The sequence below is a fragment of the Salvelinus alpinus genome, chromosome 26 (assembly GCF_045679555.1).
Source record: "Salvelinus alpinus chromosome 26, SLU_Salpinus.1, whole genome shotgun sequence".
NCBI classification, from domain to species: Eukaryota; Metazoa; Chordata; class Actinopteri; order Salmoniformes; family Salmonidae; genus Salvelinus; species Salvelinus alpinus.
The window spans coordinates 31,127,299-31,147,467 of NC_092111.1; the positions used below are offsets into that span (position 1 = coordinate 31,127,299).

General features: G+C 45.9%; 3 protein-coding genes across 4 annotated transcripts; 1 reads left to right on the plus strand and 2 right to left on the minus strand.

The window, feature by feature from the left end:
* Positions 1-1,952: 1,952 nt before the first annotated feature.
* Positions 1,953-4,705, plus strand: LOC139555175 (cytochrome b-c1 complex subunit 7-like). 2 transcript variants are annotated; one of them, XM_071368752.1, is made up of 5 exons: positions 2,148-2,257; positions 2,431-2,512; positions 3,433-3,501; positions 3,637-3,803; positions 4,517-4,705. In XM_071368752.1, the coding sequence occupies exons 2-5, from the start codon at positions 2,509-2,511 to the stop codon at positions 4,592-4,594; spliced, it is 318 nt and encodes a 105-aa protein (XP_071224853.1). In that variant the 5' UTR covers positions 2,148-2,257; positions 2,431-2,508; the 3' UTR covers positions 4,595-4,705. The 2 variants fall into 2 exon arrangements, with proteins under 2 accessions (XP_071224852.1, XP_071224853.1); XM_071368751.1 differs by lacking the exon at positions 2,431-2,512 and having other exon boundaries at positions 1,953-2,157.
* A 2-nt stretch (positions 4,706-4,707) lies between these two features.
* LOC139555173 (leucine-rich repeat-containing protein 14B-like) lies at positions 4,708-8,023 on the minus strand. Its single transcript, XM_071368748.1, has 3 exons — positions 7,588-8,023; positions 6,675-7,303; positions 4,708-5,999 (listed from the first exon to the last, which is right to left on the minus strand). The coding sequence occupies exons 1-3, from the start codon at positions 7,861-7,863 to the stop codon at positions 5,324-5,326; spliced, it is 1,581 nt and encodes a 526-aa protein (XP_071224849.1). The 5' UTR covers positions 7,864-8,023; the 3' UTR covers positions 4,708-5,323.
* An 890-nt stretch (positions 8,024-8,913) lies between these two features.
* LOC139555156 (protein naked cuticle homolog 2-like) lies at positions 8,914-19,941 on the minus strand. The gene is made up of 8 exons (XM_071368724.1): positions 19,719-19,941; positions 19,574-19,600; positions 19,405-19,490; positions 11,457-11,517; positions 11,047-11,126; positions 10,802-10,897; positions 10,174-10,450; positions 8,914-10,027 (listed from the first exon to the last, which is right to left on the minus strand). Exons 1-8 carry the CDS (start codon positions 19,741-19,743, stop codon positions 9,504-9,506), a joined length of 1,176 nt encoding a protein of 391 aa, XP_071224825.1. The 5' UTR covers positions 19,744-19,941; the 3' UTR covers positions 8,914-9,503.
* Between the last annotated feature and the right edge of the window lie 228 nt (positions 19,942-20,169).

Genomic DNA, 20,169 nt, shown 5'->3' on the forward strand with positions numbered 1-20,169 from the left:
GATTTGCGTTCAGTAATGCGCTCGGCCCGCTACAAGGAGTCGCTAGAGTGCGATGGGACAAGGACATCCCGGCCTACCAAACACGGACGACTCTGGGCCGATTGTGCGCTGCCTCATGGGTCTCCCGGTCACAGGTGGCTGCGACACACCCCGGGATCGAACCTAGGTCTGTAGTGACGCCTCTAGCACTGTGAGGCAGAGCCTTAGACCGCTGTGCCACTCGGGAGGCAGCTGTAGAACTTTTTTAGGATCTGGGGACCCATGCCAAATCTTTTTGTCTCCTGCCGGGGAATAGGCGTTGTTGAGCCCTCTTCACGACTGTCTTGGTGTGTTTGGACCATGATAGTTTGTTGGTGATGTGGAGGGGACTTGAAGCTCTTCATAAGGAGTAACTTGTAATAATAAATGGGAAATATATAGGATAAAGTATATTATAAGGTGGAGCACATAAATAAATCAAATCAAAGTTTATTGGTCAAGTGCACAGATTTGCGTTCAGTAATAGCTACCAATACAATAAACACATCATCCAAAAAATAAAAAGGAACAAATGGTTGGCGCTTAAGTAAATTAATGTAAAGAACATAATATTCTACACACCATACTGATCAAGCACTAGAGTCTATATGGTGTCTGTAGAGTTTTGGAGTTTTGCTGGGTATTTAGGCCAGTCCCCCATGAAATAACACCATATAAAGATTCTACAGACCCCTAGTGAGTAACCCCGACCGCACTTTCTACTCCACCCATTCCATTGGTCCCAATGCAATACACTGTAAGCCTATAAATTACATATTGGCTTATAGAGAAAAAACTATTCTACATGCTTATGTAAAAGTGCTCACTAGGGGTCTGTAGAATCTTTATATGGTGTTATTTCATGGGGGACTCTGGCCTAAATACCCAGCAAAACTCCATATTATTCAGAATCCCATGAAATGACACCATATATAGATTCTACAGACCCTACTGAGTACTCCCCACCCCACTTATACATCAGCACAAATAATCGTTTTTCCTGTACAGTGTTATAGTTATACTTTACACTGCAGTGGAGGCTGCTGAGTGGAGAATGGCTCATAATAAAGGCTGGAACGGAGCGTTTGAAACCATGTGTTTGATGTATTTGATACCATTCCACCTATTCTGCTCCAGCCGCTACCATGAAACCATCCTCCCCAATTAAGGTGTCACCAACCTCCTTTAGTATAGTGTCCAAGCACCCCATTTTAAGCTGTTGACCACAGTAAAAGTCCAGCAACACTCCATATTATTCATAGATCCATGAAATGACACCATTTGACTATCTGTACATAGTCACTTTAATAACTACCTACATGTACATATGACCTCAATTACCTCGACACCGGTGCACCCACACATTGACTCTGTACCGGTACACCCTGTATATAGCCCCGCTATTGTTATTTACTGCTGCTCTTTAATTATTTGTTATTCTTATCTCTTAGTTTTTTTTGGTGTATTTTCCTAAAACTGCATTGTTGGTTAAGGGCTTGTAAGTAAGCATTTCACTGTAAGGTCTACACCTGTTGTATTTGGCACATGTGACAAATAAAATGTAATTTGATTTGATACATAGACCCTATGTATGATACATAGACCCGATACATAGATTTGATCTACAGACCCTATTGAGTACTCCCCACCCCACTTGTACATCAGCACAAATAATATGATTTTCTCTATACCATACAGTGGAGGCTGCTGAGGGGAGAACGGCTCATAATAACGTCCGGAATGGAGAAAATGGAATGGCTTCAAACACCTGGAAACCATGTGTTTGATGTATTTGATACCATTCCACTGATTCCGCTTTAGTCATTATCACAAGCCTGTTCTCACCCACAAGGTGGCAACAGCCTCCTGTGCTATCATATGCATGATTTGTATTGAGGGGCATTTATGAGACCTTGGGACATGTTTTAAAACCCACATTTAATGCAAACGTCACTTAAATATTATTTGTCATGCATCATGAATAAATACAGGTTAATGGTACTTTTCTACTAGTATGTGAGGGACTTTTATTGTGAAATGTTCCGAAATTTCCTAACCCGGAAGTGCTTGTTTAGTGTTGCTGTCGAGACGCTGATACATTTTACCTTAGACAGAACAACATGGCGTCGAGGGCACCAGGTAAAAGTCACCTGTCTTTAAGCATTTATTTAGCCCAAAATCGAGATGAAACATTGCAAATATTATTGAGTGAAGTGGGATGTTGATTTGTGGTATTTTGGTGTGTTCAAATCCATGTTTTTGAGATCTCCTTTGTCGTGTCCTCTACTGAGTGTCCTAGCTAATGTTAAGCTAGCTATGACAAATCAAGGGAGAGCTCAGTGGTGTGCTCCAGACTGCTAGTGACATTTAACTTTAAATGTAATATATGTCAAATGCATTTTCAATTGATAGGTAAAGCTGTGCTTCGGTCTGATCAACTTTCAAACGCCACGCCAGTACAGATTGACGATTATCAAACACTAAGCATCTATGGGTAGGTATAATTTGTGGAACATTCCAACAGGAATCTGTTCCAAAAACTGAGTAAATAACAAGGATGCCAACAAACAATGCATACAAAGTAGCATGATCAATTAACCTAGCTAACTAGTTGCCCGAATAGGCATCAACTCACCACGTTGTTTATTCTTAATGTTTGTCCATAGGCTACCAGAGTGAGGACAGACATTTTTCGGGATTAAATGGAGAGTGAAAAACTCAACAAAATTGCCCACTCCCTCTCTACCTGGTATCTTATTCTGCCGCTTTGTATGCGTTGTTTGTTGGCAACCTTGTTATTTACGAAGTTTTTGGAACAGAATCCTGTTGGAAATTTCCACAAATTATACCCACCCTGCATCCATTGCCTAGCTAGGTGCAGTAGCTAACGTTAGCTAACTTGGTGGTTGTAAACATCTAGCTAGCTAAAACAAAGCAAGATAAGTCGGCATGCTAGCCAGCTCAACTTGGCTAGCTAACAGTACCCGGTATTACTACTGACATTGATTATCATGTCTGATGTCCTCTCTCCATACTTCCCGTACACCTCGATGTCAGAAATATGTCCAGATCGCGCAGTTCCCACATAGTTAGTACTCTGTAGATAATAACAGCATGTCATGTGATCTACTAGCACTCTATCCTGTTATCCACCACAGATGTAATGTTTGCAGTTGGGATACTCTCCTTGGTTTGTCCCAAATAATACTGTCAAACCCTCCCTCAAGTCCCTAGTTCTGTGATCATCTCAATTCTAGTTCCTCTACTTAAGCATCTTCTTAAATGAATGGAGAACATGATTTGGTGTCTCGTTGCTTTTGTACTGCAGTGATTGCAACTGCTTTTCTAACTGTGTTTTAGCAAACCAAATCTTGACATCAAATTATCTGACTCTTATTCTGGCCTCCCACACAGCAGCTACCGGCAGACTCCTGGTCGGCTTCCGTAAATGGTACTACAATGCGGCCGGATTCAACAAAATTGGCAAGTCTTGGAGTCTTTTCCTTTGGGGCCATCAGCGAGGGTCTTCAGACAAATCTTTTCACTCAGTCTTAGAAACATATATAATCTTCAGTTAGATATTTCTCTGACACTGTGTGGTGCTTGTTTTGGTTCCAGGTCTGATGCGTGATGACACGATCCATGAGGATAGCGATGTGAAAGAAGCCCTGCGGAGGCTCCCAGAGAAAGTGTACAATGACAGGATGTTCAGGCTCAAGAGAGCCCTGGACCTGTCCATGAAGCAGGCGGTTATGCCTAAGGAACAGTGGACTCAATATGAGGAGGTATGGAAGACCTGGGTTCAAATGCCATTTGAAATATAATTTACTTTCTCTGTGTTTGATTGAGCTTGCCTGGCATAATGGACCTATAGAATATCCCCAAAATGTTAAACCCTGCCCATCTGGCACTCTAGGCAGGCTAGAGCAAATAAAAGATTGAAAGATTTCAAATACTATTTGAACCCAAGTTTGAGGTACAGTGCATATAGAGTACCATAGTGGAGGGTACTGTGAAAAACAGCCCTTATTTTAAGTGTTAATAAAATCCCCTATGGGAAAATGATTGGTGGAAAAACGATTGGAATCATTTCCCTGTTTGACTGCTAGGTTTTATGGGTATTATGACACCTCCACTGTTGGGCTCTATAGTCTCACAATCAATAGTTTGTGTACAGGAAGGGATTTGAGATATCACTGGGGAAATAGAAGATATGTCAGAAGTTTCACAGCAGTTGATGTTATGGCATGTGATGAAGGACAAAATCTAGCCTGTCAGAGGTGATATTGTTACCATATTGATCGTGCTACACTACTTGAATAATCAACATGAAGTATGTAGGAGTAGAGACTTGAGGTTGGATTGGAATTGGCCAATTGTTGAGGAGTTTGGAGACGCCTATAAAGCTGTTTAATGTTTAAAAAAACACATCTGGTAGAGGTGGTGGGAGATCATTTACAGAATTAACCTTGTTTTTGTGTTTGACCTTTCTCCATAGGATGTACATTACCTGGAGCCTTACCTGGAAGAGGTCATCCGTGAGAGGAAAGAGGTTGAGGAGTGGTCGAAGAAATGAGATTAATCTGTTCTTTCTCTTTGGTCTGGTGCATGGTTGTCTGTTGTAATGTTTAAAATAAAGTTTACCCTATGGGAAGACTGCTTATTAAAAATGTACATTTTTGCAAAAGATGTGAGAAGGATTTTTATTTTTTAAAGCAAACCAGGATTTGATCCCCACAGTAATAAAGTTGTATTTACAGTAAAGTCAGTTTAATCCCACATTTTATAGCACTTTTGTAAAAACAAACTTTCATTCTGGTCACATATAAATGTCCTAATATACAAGATACATCTAAACTGAAATATATACAGTACATGTAAATACATGTTCAGTATACAAGTAGTACAATTCTTAACTAAGCATTCAATGCTTTACTATAATTGCCACTCATGAATGGAAGACCAAAAGGACAATTCAATCTATACTATAATCTAGGTCCAGTTGCATGTCAAAAAATCCCCTGATAATGGGGCAATACATTTGTCAAAATATCTGTTACAAGTACAGATTAATTGGTACGTATGGGTAGAAAACATTACTCAAGGTCTTCAGTCATCCCAATAGTCTAAAGCTGTCTCTCTTTGTCTCCTTCCTTCTATTTGCACTGATTTCTTAGACTTCTTTTGATCTGTGGAAATTAAGTGTGGGAACCCACTATAGACAATTGAGATGAACCACTTGTATTGCACAAACCCTTGTGCTATTAACCCTCTATTAGCCTCCCTCTGGTTTTCTACCTGCACTTTAATCAACCTCTTTGTTGGATCTCCTGTTGTCCAGGGCCGTAATTGTATCAATAAAGTTTCCAATGACGCTATTGAAGGATTTCACCATGGACACCCCCAGCTCGTTACTGGTCTCGTTGATATCCGCGTCATAAGCGCCCAACAGGGGGGTAACCACCTCTACGTTCCCCCTCCCCGCCCCTTGAAGGATCCCCATCAGTTGACCCCTGACGTCCTGGAACATCTCCCTGTCGTACTGCAGCAGCACCGTCTCATCCATGGGGTAGGAGACATCCTCGGGGTAGCAGTCCCTGGGCACGGGCAGCTCCACGTACCTCAGGGCTGGGAACCCGGTGGCCAGCGTGGAGAAGAGGCGGCGCAGGGCAGTGGCGCTCAGAGGGTTGCCCAGTATCTTCAGCTCCTCCAGGCCGCGACAGGGAGCCAGGGCCTGGGTCAGGATGTCCATGTATTCGTCTTCCAGGTCACAGTCCTCCAGGGTGAGGCTGTGGAGGGTTGCGGCGCTGTGCTGGAGCAGCTTGATGAAGGTGGTGGGGAAGAGCCCGCACACGTCGTGACCACTTATGTCCAGACTGACCAGGTTCTCGCTGTGCAGGCTGTTGGCCAGGTAGGCCATGTCTGTTCGGTTCAGGTGACAGTTGGCCAGCTCCAGGCATTGCAGTGGGGTGATCAGGGGGCTGTGGACAAGGCCAGAGGGTCAGAAATGTATTGCAGTAAATGTTCACTATTTTGCAATGTTATCAATTGTGTGTGTGTGTGCTCCTCATTTCATGCATGCTTGACAAAAAAGCAAAGGCAATATGAAAGCTTTACGATGCATGCCTAATTAATGGACAAGTGCAGGTGTCCGCTTGTTGTTTTGGGTCACGGCTTCAGTGATATTTCAGTGTCCGCTGTAATTGACACCATATTCCCTTCAAAGTGCACTACTTTGGACCAGAGCCCATAGGGTTCTGGTCAAAAGTAGTGCACTATAAAGGGAATAGGGTGCCGTTTGGGAAGAAGACAATGTCAGCCGTTGAGTGTCCCTTGCTTTCTGGCCGACCTGCTGATTTAGCAGCAGTCAGCTGTCTACATTGTCCCCCACAGCCAAGCAACAAAAACAAAATGCACTGAGTACTGCAGCCCACATGCTATGATATTACACAGTGGGAATGCATCAGCTTGAATAGACACCCCCAAAGCTATATATACAGTAGACATCAATACCTAATACACACACACACACACACACACACACACACACACACACACACACACACACACACACACACACACACACACACACACACACACACACACACACACACACACACACACACACACACACACACACACACACACGTGAGCACCTTAGCAGTCTTCGCAGGTGTCCGGTGAGGGTGGAGAAGCCCATGTAGAGCTCTGTCAGTTCAGTCAGCCGGCTCAGCAGATCCCCAATGGTCGCCAGCAGGTCATCCTCATCTGAGCCCAGCCTTCGCACGTCCATCGCCCCCGCAGGCAGCGTCAGGGACTGCAGCTGGGGGAAATCCATCCGGGACAACAGCAACTCCAGGTGCGGGGCCTCCAGGTGAACGTTATGGACCACCTCGAGTCTCCTCATGGCTTCCGGTTGGGCCACACGCAGCACGTAGAACAGCTGTTTGAGGGCCAGGGAGTCGCCTCGGAACCCAACGAAGCGCAGCTTCAAGGGGCAGTGACGGAGGAGCAGGAAGGCCTGGGCCACCACCTCGTAGTTCCGCCCGGTGACGAAGCCGTTCAGGCGCACGTCCACCTCAGTCTCGAGGGCGGAGGGTGCAGCGTCACCCGCCTCGATGGCCACCATGACCTCGTAGCACATACGGGTGAGGAGCTGGGTGCGGGCCCAGCGGCCCAGGGTGGATCCACAGGCACAGGAATGGTGCTCTGTGTCCTTCAGCCCAGTCAGGTCTACCACACGGAGGGTCTTGGCGTAGGTCTCTGGGGGCCGCAGTACATAGGACTGGAGATGGAAAATAGAATCTAGCTGTTTATTGCCATAAAATGGGAATTTGTCTTACAAATCAAAGACATAGGCCCTTATATGATGTAAGGTGAAATGTTTAACGTTTATTGCCCCAGTGGCAACTCAAGTAACTACAAACACATTCAGAATTGAAGGAAAACAAAAAATGTGTTACATTGGCCAAGACCCAGTGCCTCAGTTCACAAGTAGCACTTTTGACCAGTGAAAATTACAGATTGCACCTTTAAAGAAAATAACACCAGAACACATAGTAAGCCTACCTTTAGGCCAGTCAGCAGAGCTTCCAGGCACAGCCGGCAGGTGCATGAGGTCAGATCCTCCTGGCAGTCCACCGTCTTTCCCAGGAGCCTTTGCAGGTTAAGCTCGTGCAGGGGCCAGGTTTGGACGAGGTCGTGGAGGAGGAGGGCCATCTCGTGCATGTAGCAGGCCTTGAAGAGGAGCGGGTAGAGGTTGAACGACACACAACTGAGGTTCTCCCTGGCTCTCTGGCCACTCTGGGCGAACCCCTCGGCAGCGAGGAACCTGAGACTTTTCATGGCTCTCTCTTTTCTATGTTCTACCTGTCCTCGAGGTCTGGGTCTTGAAGCGTTAGGATCAACCAATCATCCCTTGTAACTGGATGTGTTTGTGTTGCTGCTCTCTCCCTGAGGGTCTCTCTGTGTGTTGATTCTTTGTCTCTGCCAGTACTGTATATCTGTCTGGACCTCGTTTTGCTGTGGTATCATGTTGTGAAAGAGAGGCTTGGGGCACGTGGTAGGTGAGTTGGAGGACTATTTTTAGAAACAGCCATTTCATTCCCTTCACCTCGTGAACAGAGAATCTATTTACAACCTACACCAAACGCCGAGCAGCAACAACCTCTCCTAGCCTACTGCTTACAACATGAGGCCCAAGATCCCTAGGTACCGCCAACATTGAAATGACCTGTCTATGCAATCAATCTATACATAAACACCAGTGACAATAACAGCAAAGCAATGTAAACAAACATAGAAAACACCGTACTGCTACATGTACACTACTGCTGTACAGAGTAACATTGGCAACATGCTCACAATGAAATGATAGATTTACTAAAGGCTAAACTGTTTATCAAGACCAAAGCAACGGTGGATCAGACGTCATAGCGTAACTTGACCGGTTTCGAAAACATTCATTTGAGTACACTGGAACCTCCAGAGTGTTCTAACACTGGAACCTCCAGAGTGTTCTAACACTGGAACCTCCAGAGTGTTCTAACACTGGAACCTCCAGAGTGTTCTAACACTGGAACCTCCAGAGTCTTCTAACACTGGAACCTCCAGAGTGTTCTAACACTGGAACCTCCAGAGTGTTCTAACACTGGAACCTCCAGTGTTCCAAATACTTTGGTGACAAGTCTTAGAGCCTTAGCATGTAATGTTTTGCTTTGGCCATGAGAGACAAACACATTTGACAACTTCCACACGCCGTAAACAGTGTGTATTGCTTTATTGTTTCTTGCAAATGTTTATTTTATTTAGATTTTTCATATTGCCAAATTTGAAAACATCAGCCTTCATTAGAGAGTGTGTATTTTTCAATTGACACACTACAATGAACACAAGCAAAGTTGATCATGCTTTAATACATCAAAATACAGACAATACAAAACATACTGCATAAACTCTAATACAGGGATGTAACTGTTTAAATCTTTGCCTTAATGAAGGTATTCATTAATTATATTAAATGTAAGTTGTAATCACAGGAGGTTGGTGGCACCTTAATTGGGGAGAACGGGCTTGTGGTAATAACTGGAGCGAATTCAGTGGAATGGTATCAAATATATCAAACACATGGTTTCCAGGTCTTTGATGCCATTCCATTTGCTCCATTCCGGCCATTATTATGAGCTGTTCTCCCCTCAGCAGCCTCCACTATAGAAACCTGAGAAGAAACATCCGTTAGAGAGCTTCCAAAGGTGAGTAGCACATTCAACATGAAACTCAGTTATCAATACAAGGCATAACAGTTCATTTTTGTACGGAGTTGCTATTACTCCTTAGCATGGAGAATGGTGGTGTCCCACAGCCTTATACTATATCTAAGGCCCACCTGACCTGACCAGGAATGGCTCAGGGCCCTAGCTATAGGCTAAACCACAGGGAGGTGTTTCTCTCAGTCTCTGTATCCCTGAGTGGAGTGCAGACTGCAGTCATGCCGGGGGGTGGTAGTGGTAGTGATGGTGGTGGTGGTGATGGTGCTCGTGGTGGTGCTCATGCCTCTGAGCCAGGGGGACCAAGCCCCCAGACGATGCAGGCAGGCTGGGCAGCATCTCCCTCTCTCCCCCTGGCTGAGCTTGAGAAGCAGGCTGGTGTAGGTGGTGGAGGGTTCTGGAGGGGGACCCAGCTTCTCTGGCCCTGGAGCGAAGCCTCTTACTGTGGCTGTGCTGTAAGGGGAGTTGGGGCTGGGAGTGTGGCTGAGAGGAGTGGCACCACATGGAGGGCTGGTGGCCATGGAGCTTGCTTGATTTACCCCCACGTCCTCCTCCTCCTCCTCCCCCTCCTCCTCCTCCACCTCCTCTGTCTCCCCCCACTGCCTTGACGTGGCCCCTGAGAGACCTGTTGAAGGAGAGGCCCCTACCTCTGGACTCAGTTGCACCGCAGTTCTCCCCTACCAACACTGAGCGGTGCTGCTGGGCTGAGCGTGCGTCCACTCTGGGCTCCTGAGAGGGGGCGTCTGCAGAGGATGGACAACAAACATCATGTTATGTTGCCATTTCTCTTTGTTGAATGTCATTCATCTTTGGTGTATTTTCAGTAAAAACATGTTGACTTTAATGATCTGTGACTCAAAAGTGCTGAAAATTGTCATTGTGTACCTACCTGCATTGTCAAACTTGGAGGAATAGTTCTCTATCCCAGCTAGGTCTAAGTAGTGATTCCTGCGTTCTGTGTTTTCATCCACACAGTGAAAAATCCTCTCTGGGCTCCCAGTCTCCTCCTGCTGGACCTCCATTCTGTCACCTGTTCTAGAGCCCCGGCCAGAGCTGCTGGAGGGGCCTACCACCAGTTTGACCTTCAGGGCTGTGCTGCTACAGGACGGCTGCTTGGCCGACGCTTCAACCACCTCATAGATGGACTGCATGAGACTGCACATATCCTGTAACACACAGGCACATCATTGTTCACCCAGGCACATACACGCGCACACACATGCACATCATCACACACACACATGCACATCATCATACACACCAACACACACACACACACACACACACACACACACACACACACACACACACACACACACACACACACACACACACACACACACACACACACACACACACACACACACACACACACACACACACACACACACACACACACACACACACACACACACACACACACGCACCATTAGCAGGGCAGCAGAGTTATCTTAATCTAAAGAGAAAGAGTATTATGTGCAACAGTTGCTTGTTGTGGGCGTGTGAAGCTGCTGTACCTGCTTGGTGACTTTACCGCTGTTGTCAAAGTGATACAGTGTAAAAACCCTCTCTTGCCGAGTGTCATCCTCCAACACCACGGTGCACTCTGTGTCCTGTAACCATGAACAAACACAACGGATGAACAAACACAATTGTACCATATTATGCTCGTCAAACAAACCCTTGCTTTACTGTATATAGCAGTAATAAACTACTATGTTATCTACATAGATTCTATATAGATTGTCCTTTTGAAGCTCACATCAACATGGCTGTTTCTTTTCCTGGGCTGTCTGAATGGAACGTGGATGGAGCTCTCCCTCTCCTCTGGTGGCAGTACCACTGTGAAAAACACACAACATTCTCATTAGCCTTGGGCTGGGAAAGCTTGTGTCGACTCAATCTATCACATTCTCATTGAATGGGTATTTGCTGTTTACGGACGATAATACACACATAGTATCCCAGGTTTAAGGAATTTGCGTACAAATATAAAACAAATGTATTTTTTCCCAGACAAGAAAGGGGTATGCTTAGTAAAGATATGAATCATACTGAATCAAACATATTAATCATTGAGTATGATGTTACGTTTATGATGCATGCTAGATTTGAATCAGTGCAACAGTAATGTGATCAGCCTGATCCACTGAGCCGTCTTTCTCTACTCACCCTGTAGGGGGCACTTATGGTTCAGGACCTGCTCATCCTTCACTTCCCTTCTGTACAACTCCTGGACAAAGAGGGAGAGGAGGGATGGACCAAGTGAGAATTAGGAGAGAAAACATTACAGAAGTGGGGTAGGAATAGAGAGAGGGAGAACAAAGCAATAAGTGACTCAGAGATGTGAGAGCAGGAAATCTTTGATCATCTGGGGGCCTATTGTTTGTCATCATCTGGGTAAGTAATACTGTGAGAACCAGCATCACACCTCAACTTCTGATAAATTAAATAAAGCGATATGAATGTATAATGTGTTCTACCACTAATCAGATGTAATGCAGACACAGCACATCCGCCTCTAAATACACACATGCACACACACACACACACACACACACACACACACACACACACACACACACACACACACACACACACACACACACACACACACACACACACACACACACACACACACACACACACACACACACACACACACACACACACACACACACACACACACACACACACAAATTAGATATACAAGTAACTAGTAGAGTACCAGTAGTGATTCATTTCCCCTTTGGGATGAAATCTGAGCTTCTAATCTGACCCCTGATCTCCTCCACTCAATGAGACAGAGTGTGTTCTACAGCTGAGGTACTGAGGGTCAGCGTAGAACCCCGGAACCTTGTCACATGGGACAGAATGGGGAACAGAAGGTCAAGACGTCACCACCCTGAACACAGGAGCCGCAGACAGATGACTGGCCTTCTCTCCCACTTGGCACACACTGGTTGAATCATGACGTTGAACCAACGTGAAATAGACATTGAATTGACATCTGTGCCCAGTGGGCTGTTTGTCTCCTGTTTCTAATCTGGCCTTACTGAGAGATATAATCTGTCAGGGTCTATTTTCCTAACATATGAAGAGCTACTTCTGATATCAGAGTCCAAAAATGGCTGACATTTGCTCAAATCTACCTCAGAATCAAATGTAAATATCCAGAAGAAGCAGAAGACAACTATTCTATTCTAGGTGTTTTATTCTATATTATTTTATTTTATTCTAGTATAAAGCAGAGATGGAATATTGCACGGGAGAAAGGTAGAACCTATCAGGGTGAATTTACTGTAAGAGCAGGCAAGCAGTCATGCCCTGGCCATGCCAGCTGTGACATCACTCTATCCAGTAAAAGTAGATCCATTAAGTCACTCTTGGTAATAAAGTAACATCACCCACCGAGTTCCCATATATGAGTAGAACTGAGCGTCTCATATGGAAACAATAACACATGGTAAATGTACAGACTATGTTCATGAACCTGCTGAGACTACAACCTATTTATGCTCAAGATGGATATTAGCTTCAATTAATTCCACTGGGTACTTCTTGCTTGGCGAGTACCTACACTTTGAAACTAGGTGTTCCCTTGAACGATGCAGAGCATATTGCATGTGTTAGCAAGACCTATCAAGATCTGAGCATATGATATCCAACCCTCTGTTGCAACAAGTCAGAAATCCGTCAAATAATGACAGTGAAAGCACCAAAACATTGGATCTGTGCGTCTGACTCTCTCCACCATAGATGTTCGGACTGAACAGCACTTAGTCGCCCACAGCAACAGAGTAACAAAGAGCCTGTGGAGTCTGAGAGGACGATGCTGACAGATAACCCTGGCTGCTGATGGCTTCACCCAGCATCCCAGCATCCCAGCATCCCAGCCAAACTCCTGCCATCGGCCGCCACGCTCTGCCTGCTACGGGCCCTTTTATCTGGGGTAGGGTTACTGACCGAAATGGGGGGGGGGGGGTAAACCTACCCCAGATGAACTGGGTGTCACCAATTTTTGCATCCTGTCCCGTAGCCCCCCTCTCTCTCACTCCGATTAGTTAGACTCCCATTAGTTAGAGTCAAACCCAGAGCCCTGGGAAGAGAACAGTGCAGGGCTTTGTTTGAACAAACTCTCTTCCTGTCAACCAATACCTGGATAGGTGGTTGATCATCTCTCTTCCTGTCAACCAATACCTGGATAGGTGGTTGATCATCTCTCTTCCTGTTAACCAATACCTGAATATGTGGTTGATCGTATGGGGGTGGGGCTGCATGGGGAAGGATGGTTGCTTCATCGCAGGAGTTTATGTGAATCGGCTTCTATATACAAAATAGGAAGATAAATAACTGAAAGTTGGTATACAGTTGATATACAAGTATTAGAAGTTGATATACAAAAAATGTAAAGGGGTTAAGGGTTGATATCAGACTCAGGCACAGAATAACCATTAAGAAGTGCTCATTTTCAGAGGCCTGGCCTTGCTCACAGAAACCAGATGTGAGAGATTTCTGGAGGAGGGGAACAGAGGGAGGGATTTGGATGTTGAGCTGTAGTTGGGTGAGGAAATTCTGGAGTCAGAGCCTGTATGGGTGGTTTGGCTGCTGAAACATAGAGCTAATTTCACAGGAAGAAAATGCCTCTCTAACCTCCAGAACTTAGCTAGCTAGCTATACAATCGGGCCTCCAACTCGCCAATCTGGTCTGTTGGCCTTCAGGGAGCAAAGCATTGGGAAATTTCAGATCATTGTGCGTAGATGTCGAGGTGTTCTCACCACTCAATGACATGATGAACATGATGGTTTCTTTTTCATTTTCTCTCTCTCTCTCTCTCCTCTCCTCTCCTCTCCTCTCTCTCTCTCTCTGACTCTCTCTCCTCTCCTCTCCTCTCTCTCTCTCTCTCTCTCTCTCTCTCTCTCTCCTCTCCTCTCCTCTCTGACTATCTCTCCTCTCCTCTCCTCTCTCTCTCTCTCTTTCTAGTCTTTTGTCTGAGCTAACAGCCCAGCAAACAGGGTGGTTTCCAAAATCACTTGAAGGTTCTCCAAGTAACCAAACATGAAAGGGGGAGAAAGACACCCAAACGATCCAATCTGTGTTTGGGAAAACCAGCTTCCCTGGCTCAGAGCTGGAATATTCTGGGAGGCGATCTCAGTCCAAATATGATCACAGAGTCCAGAGTCTGAACAGTCTACAGCCGATAGAATAATGAATCGAAACCTCTGGGGCAACAAACAGGACAGAAACAATACGAGGAGGGTTGGAAGGAAGATTCCCACCACTGGGCACAGAAGTAAATTCAATGTCTATTGTCACGTTCCTGACCTGTTTTCCCTTGTTTTGTATTTGTTTAGTATGGTCAGGGCGTGAGTTGGGGTGGGCATTCTATGTTATGTGTTTCTATGTTTATTGGGGGGGGGGCTACAACGGAGTGTGGCGAAGTCAGGTAGGAGACCTGCGCCAACTCCCCGTGCTTACCGTGGAGAGCGAGAGTACGGGCAGACACCGTGTTATGCGGAGCGCACGGTGTCTCCTGTACGTGTGCTTAGCCCGGTGCGGTACATTCCAGCTCCTCGTATCGGCCGGGCTAGATTGGGCATTGAGCCAGGTGCCATGAAGCCGGCTCAACGCGTCTGGTCTCCAGTGCGTCTCCTCGGGCCGGCATACATGGCACCAGCCTTACGCATGGTGTCCCCGGTTCGCCAACACAGCCCAGTGCGGGTTATTCCACCTCCCCGCACTAGTCGGGCTACGGGGAGCATTCAACCAGGTAAGGTTGGGCAGGCTCAGTGCTCAAGGGAGCCAGTACGCCTGCACGGTCCGGTATATCCGGCGCCACCTCCCCGCCCCAGCCCAGTACCACCAGTGCCAACACCACGCACCAGGCTTCCAGTGTGTCTCCAGAGCCCTGTTCCTCCTCCACGCACTCGCCCTGTGGTGCGTGTCTCCAGCCCAGTACCACCAGTTCCGGCACCACGCACCAAGCCTCCTGTGCGTCTCCAGAGTCCTGTGCGTCCTGTTGCTGCTCCCCGGACTAGCCTTGAGGTGCGTGTCCTTAGCCCGGTACCTCCAGTTCCGGTACCACGCACCAGGCCTACTGTGCGTCTCAGCCGGCCAGAGTCTGCCGTCTGCCCAGCGCTATCTGAGCTGCCTGCCTGCCCAACGCCGCCAGCGCTGCCCGTCTGCCCAGAGCCGCCTGAACTGCCCGTCTGTCTTGATCCTTCAAAGCCGCCCGTCTGTCCTGAGCCTTCAAAGCCGCCCGTCTGTCCTGAGCCGCTAGAGCCGCCCGCCAGTCAGGAGCCGCTAGAGCCGCCCACCAGACAGGAGCCGCTAGAGCCGCCCGCCAGACAGGAGCCGCTAGAGCCGCCCGCCAGACAGGAGCAGCCAGAGCCGCCCGCCAGACAGGAGCAGCCAGAGCCGCCCGCCAGACAGGAGCAGCCAGAGCCGCCCGCCAGACAGGAGCAGCCAGAGCCGCCCGCCAGACAGGAGCAGCTAGAGCCGTCAGCCAGCCATGACCTGCCCCTCAGTCCGGAGCTGCCCCTCAGTCCGGTGCTGCCCCTTAATCCAGTGGGGTTAATATGGAGGGTGGCCGTTAGGAGGAGGCCACGGAAGCGGGGATTGACTATGGTGGGGTGGGGACCACGTCCAGAGCCAGAGCCGCCACCGTGGACAGATGACCACCCAGACCCTCCCCTAGAGTTTTAGGTGGTGCACCCAGAGTTCGCACCTTGAGGGGGGAGTTCTGTCACGTTCCTGACCTGTTTTCCCTTGTTTTGTATTTGTTTAGTATGGTCAGGGCGTGAGTTGGGGTGGGCATTCTATGTTATGTGTTTCTATGTTTAGGTTCATTGTTAATTAGCCTGATATGGTTCTCAATCAGGGGCAGGTGTTTTACGTTTCCTCTGATTGAGAACCATATTAAGGTAGGCTGTTCACACCGTTTGTTTGTGGGTGATTGTTCCTGTGTCAGTGTTTGTGCCACACGGGACTGTTTCGTTTGTTGCTGTTCGTGCGTTCTTCGTTGTCTGTAAGTTCTCATGTTCAGGTCTGTTTACGTCGTTTGTTATTTTGTAGTTGTTCAAGTGTGCTTCGTGTTCGTCTTTCTGTATTAAACGGATTATGTATTCAACCCACGCTGCATTTTGGTCCGATCCTTGCTCCTCCTCAGACGAGGAGGAGAACGAACGTTACATCTATTCCATGTTGGTTCAACTTAATCTCATTGAAATGACATGGAAACAACGTTGATTCAACCAGTGTGTGACCAGTGGGCCTCTTCAAACACAACAGAATGACTGGTCGAGTTCTTCAACACTGCAGTTACAAATCCATACACACTAGACATACTGTGATGTAAACTGCTACCCGATATGGTTGGTTTCTCCTCTAACTTTGTTAGTGTTTGTACATTCTAATCTCTGGCTCCCATATCTGTACATGATCCAGACCTGATTTGGACAAACAGATTTGATAGTCAAATGTGCCTTTGTTAATCCATCAGGTGATGTTTTCAGCACTCCAGCCTGAGTTACTGTAATTGGACAGATACAGTATGTCAATATTGAGGTGAGTCTGAAATTGTTTAAAATCCTGTTTGAAATACGGATGACACATCCTATAGGTCTTTCTGCAAACATTGTATGACATGACTTTTGAAAACGGTATAGAACCAGTACAGAATGGAAGAACACATCACAATCAGTAGCTGCTGAGATCAGACACCTTACAGTAAAGGCAGTAGGGCCTCACTCCAAAACATGGCTGCTGTTTATTTTCAATTCATGCATGGTAAATATGTTACTCTTTCTGAAGAGAGGAAAGTCTAGAACCAGTGCCCGCAGCACACACTCTATACAAGACACGCATGCACGCACACACGCGCGCTCATGCACGCCCTGGACACACAGATGGAGGCATCACAGCCGAAACATCGGTGAAACGAAATAGTGAAATATCTCACTCTACAATCAAGGATAGACAGTTCGCTATTAGATTCTGCTGCAACACAACCGGGACGTTGCAGTTTAATGTGACCTTATAATTGACATTAGAATCAAGCTTCCTTACTGAAAAGAGGACAAATCATGAAGATAAGCTCAGACAGCCAGCCACACATATGAAGTGCCCAGGAAAATAACTGATAGTTCACTACAAACTGTAGGCCCCTGCTGACAGTTACATAAGCAATGGTGTCATGGAGCAGTTAATGGTGGGGCTGGAAAACAGAATCACAGAAACAACTGATTTGCCATTAAAAAGACATTGCAGATGTTGGTCTCATTACAGGAACCTGGCAGACTCTGCCTCTCTTTCCTAATTACAGGCTCCAGAGAGGCAGCAACATAGACCAACACTTCATTAACACCTCCTCACCACCACAATGAGTTAAAAATGTCCCTGCAGCTGGCATTCAGCATGGCTCCAATGGGTCTTTCCAAGTGTTGAGAGATGATTACGAGAGTGAAAAGAATACATCAAAAATATGTGAGTGAGACAGTGAGGGGTCACACAGTTAAATAAAAGTTATGAGCATGTTTTTGTATAGGACTCTCACTATGTTACATGATGTTGTATAGGACTCTCACTATGCTACATGATGATGTTGTATCGGACACTCACTATGTTACATAATGTTGTATTGGACTCTCACTATGTTACATGATGATGTTGTATAGGACACTCACTATGTTACATGATGTTGTATTGGACTCTCATGCCCCTACAGCTCTCCAAACCTGATTAACTCGTTAACAGTATTAGGCCTACATCTGAGGCACAGGAGGCTGCTGAGGGGAGGATGACTCATAACAATGGCTGTAATGGAGTGAATGGAATGGTATCAATCACATGGAACCCATGTGTTTGATGTGTTTGATACCATTCATTCCGTTCCAGTTATTATTATGAGCCCGTCCTCACCAGTTAACCTGCCACCAGCCGCCTGTGATGTGAGGGCCGTCCACCCACCACCAGACACTACGCCTACCATACCTTGTTCCCTTCACTGTTTTTTCTCAGTACAGCTTGTCTCTGTTGCAGTCAGAAAACCAGGACCAGATGTGTAGGTTCAGTATGGCGGCACTGAAAGACCCCGCTGTTCTGGACGGCAGCCATATGCGTTTCACACCGACATGACAGCCTCCTCTCACAGAGAGAGCAAAGGAAGAAGCAGGGAGAAAAAAAGCCCCTTTCCAAACACCTTTCATGTCCCTGACTTGGCTGTGAGCCATGATCCTGTGGCTGCCTTGCCTTGGCTGTGACTGGGAGGGAGGGAGCGTGTCTGGCTAGTTTATTATCCTGGGCTGGGGCAGACCTGACTGAGACTGACTGAACCCCAGTGTGAACCCCAGTGTGAACACCTGTGTGGACACAATATGAGCCCAAAGTGGTGACTGCCAGTATCAGTCCTCTATTCAATTGATGGATGTTAACAAGACTGACAAGACAGTAATTCTCAATGTTATTTGTTGTTTACCAATTTACCAACCCTAGATGGTACATACTTTGGTTGTGATTTTGGAATACAGATTGATGAATACAACAACATCCTGTACTCAATATTGAGAATGGTCAGTTGACCTCCCTCTGTCTTATAAAAGAACCACCTTTACATGTCCATTAGGGTTCTTACCCCTCCCACTCTAGGAGGCCTTGGTCCATTCATCTGCCCCGTCACAGAACTCCACCATTCTGTTTCTCATTAGCATCATTATCTAAGTTCAAGCCTCTCCACTCTAATGACACACGTCTGTGTTGCTATCCATTTACAGGCTTTTCTATGCCAAAAAAAAGCCACACTTTTATCCAAAGCGTCTTACAGTCATGCGTGCATACACTTTTTCCCACTATCCTGATGCTACACAACGGAGCTACAGAGGACAACTTGATATTGATGTTGATATTGATATTTGTGATGAGGTAACTGACTTTCTGAGGTAAAGGCATGTTACTCTCTCTAACACTCTCTCACTCTCTCTCGCGCTCTCTCTCTCTCTGTGACACTCTCTCTCTGTATCTACCCCCTCTCTCCTTCTCTCTGAAATCTGCAAAAGTGCCAAAATGTTAATCATATCTCAACTCAGGTGTAAAATATATCAGCTGTATTATAATGTACTGTACCTGCTTAAATCTGATTGTGTGGGTGTGGAGACCAGTATGTTCCCACTCTCCCTGACAGGTGAGAACATTGGCAGCAAAACTACCACCTACAAAACAAAATAAGAAATAGTCTATACCCTGCATGACATTTTATATTTGAGAGACATACTTCTGAATAAGTGATTCTTACCTTCAGGATTTTCTCTGCGTTTACAGGCTATCCAAATTATGCATGAATGGAAACATAAAAGATAGAAAGAAAATACTGTTGTTATATTTAGGTTATTAAGAGATTTACAGTAGCCTCTGAAAATAATCTAAATACCAAGTTTTACCATGTTTTGATTGGAGTTTGCCCATATTTTGTGGTATTTCCTCTTGTGCCTTGAACCTTCATCTATTTGCGAATTGACCAAGACATCTTCATCTCCCATTGATAACAACAAAGACAGTTATATCCTGTATGCACCGATATATCCATTTTCCCATCAAGTTATTAGAGGGTTGAGATAGGCTAAAGTTGGTTGAGGTAAACAAGAGGACCGAAGCTTTGGGAAAGTGTTCGCAATATGGACAGAGGGAATTTACGGAATTTAATATGAAAAAGAAACGAATAATCTATAGAGGGTACAGCACCTCCTGCTGTACATTAGGGGAAAGTATTTTCCCCAAACTAACTGTGGATTTGTATTGTGTGTGCATATAACAAATGACAGTGTCATAATGTAACGCATGCATGATATGCCTATGCATGTGAACATAAAATAAGAACCCTTCATTATACAA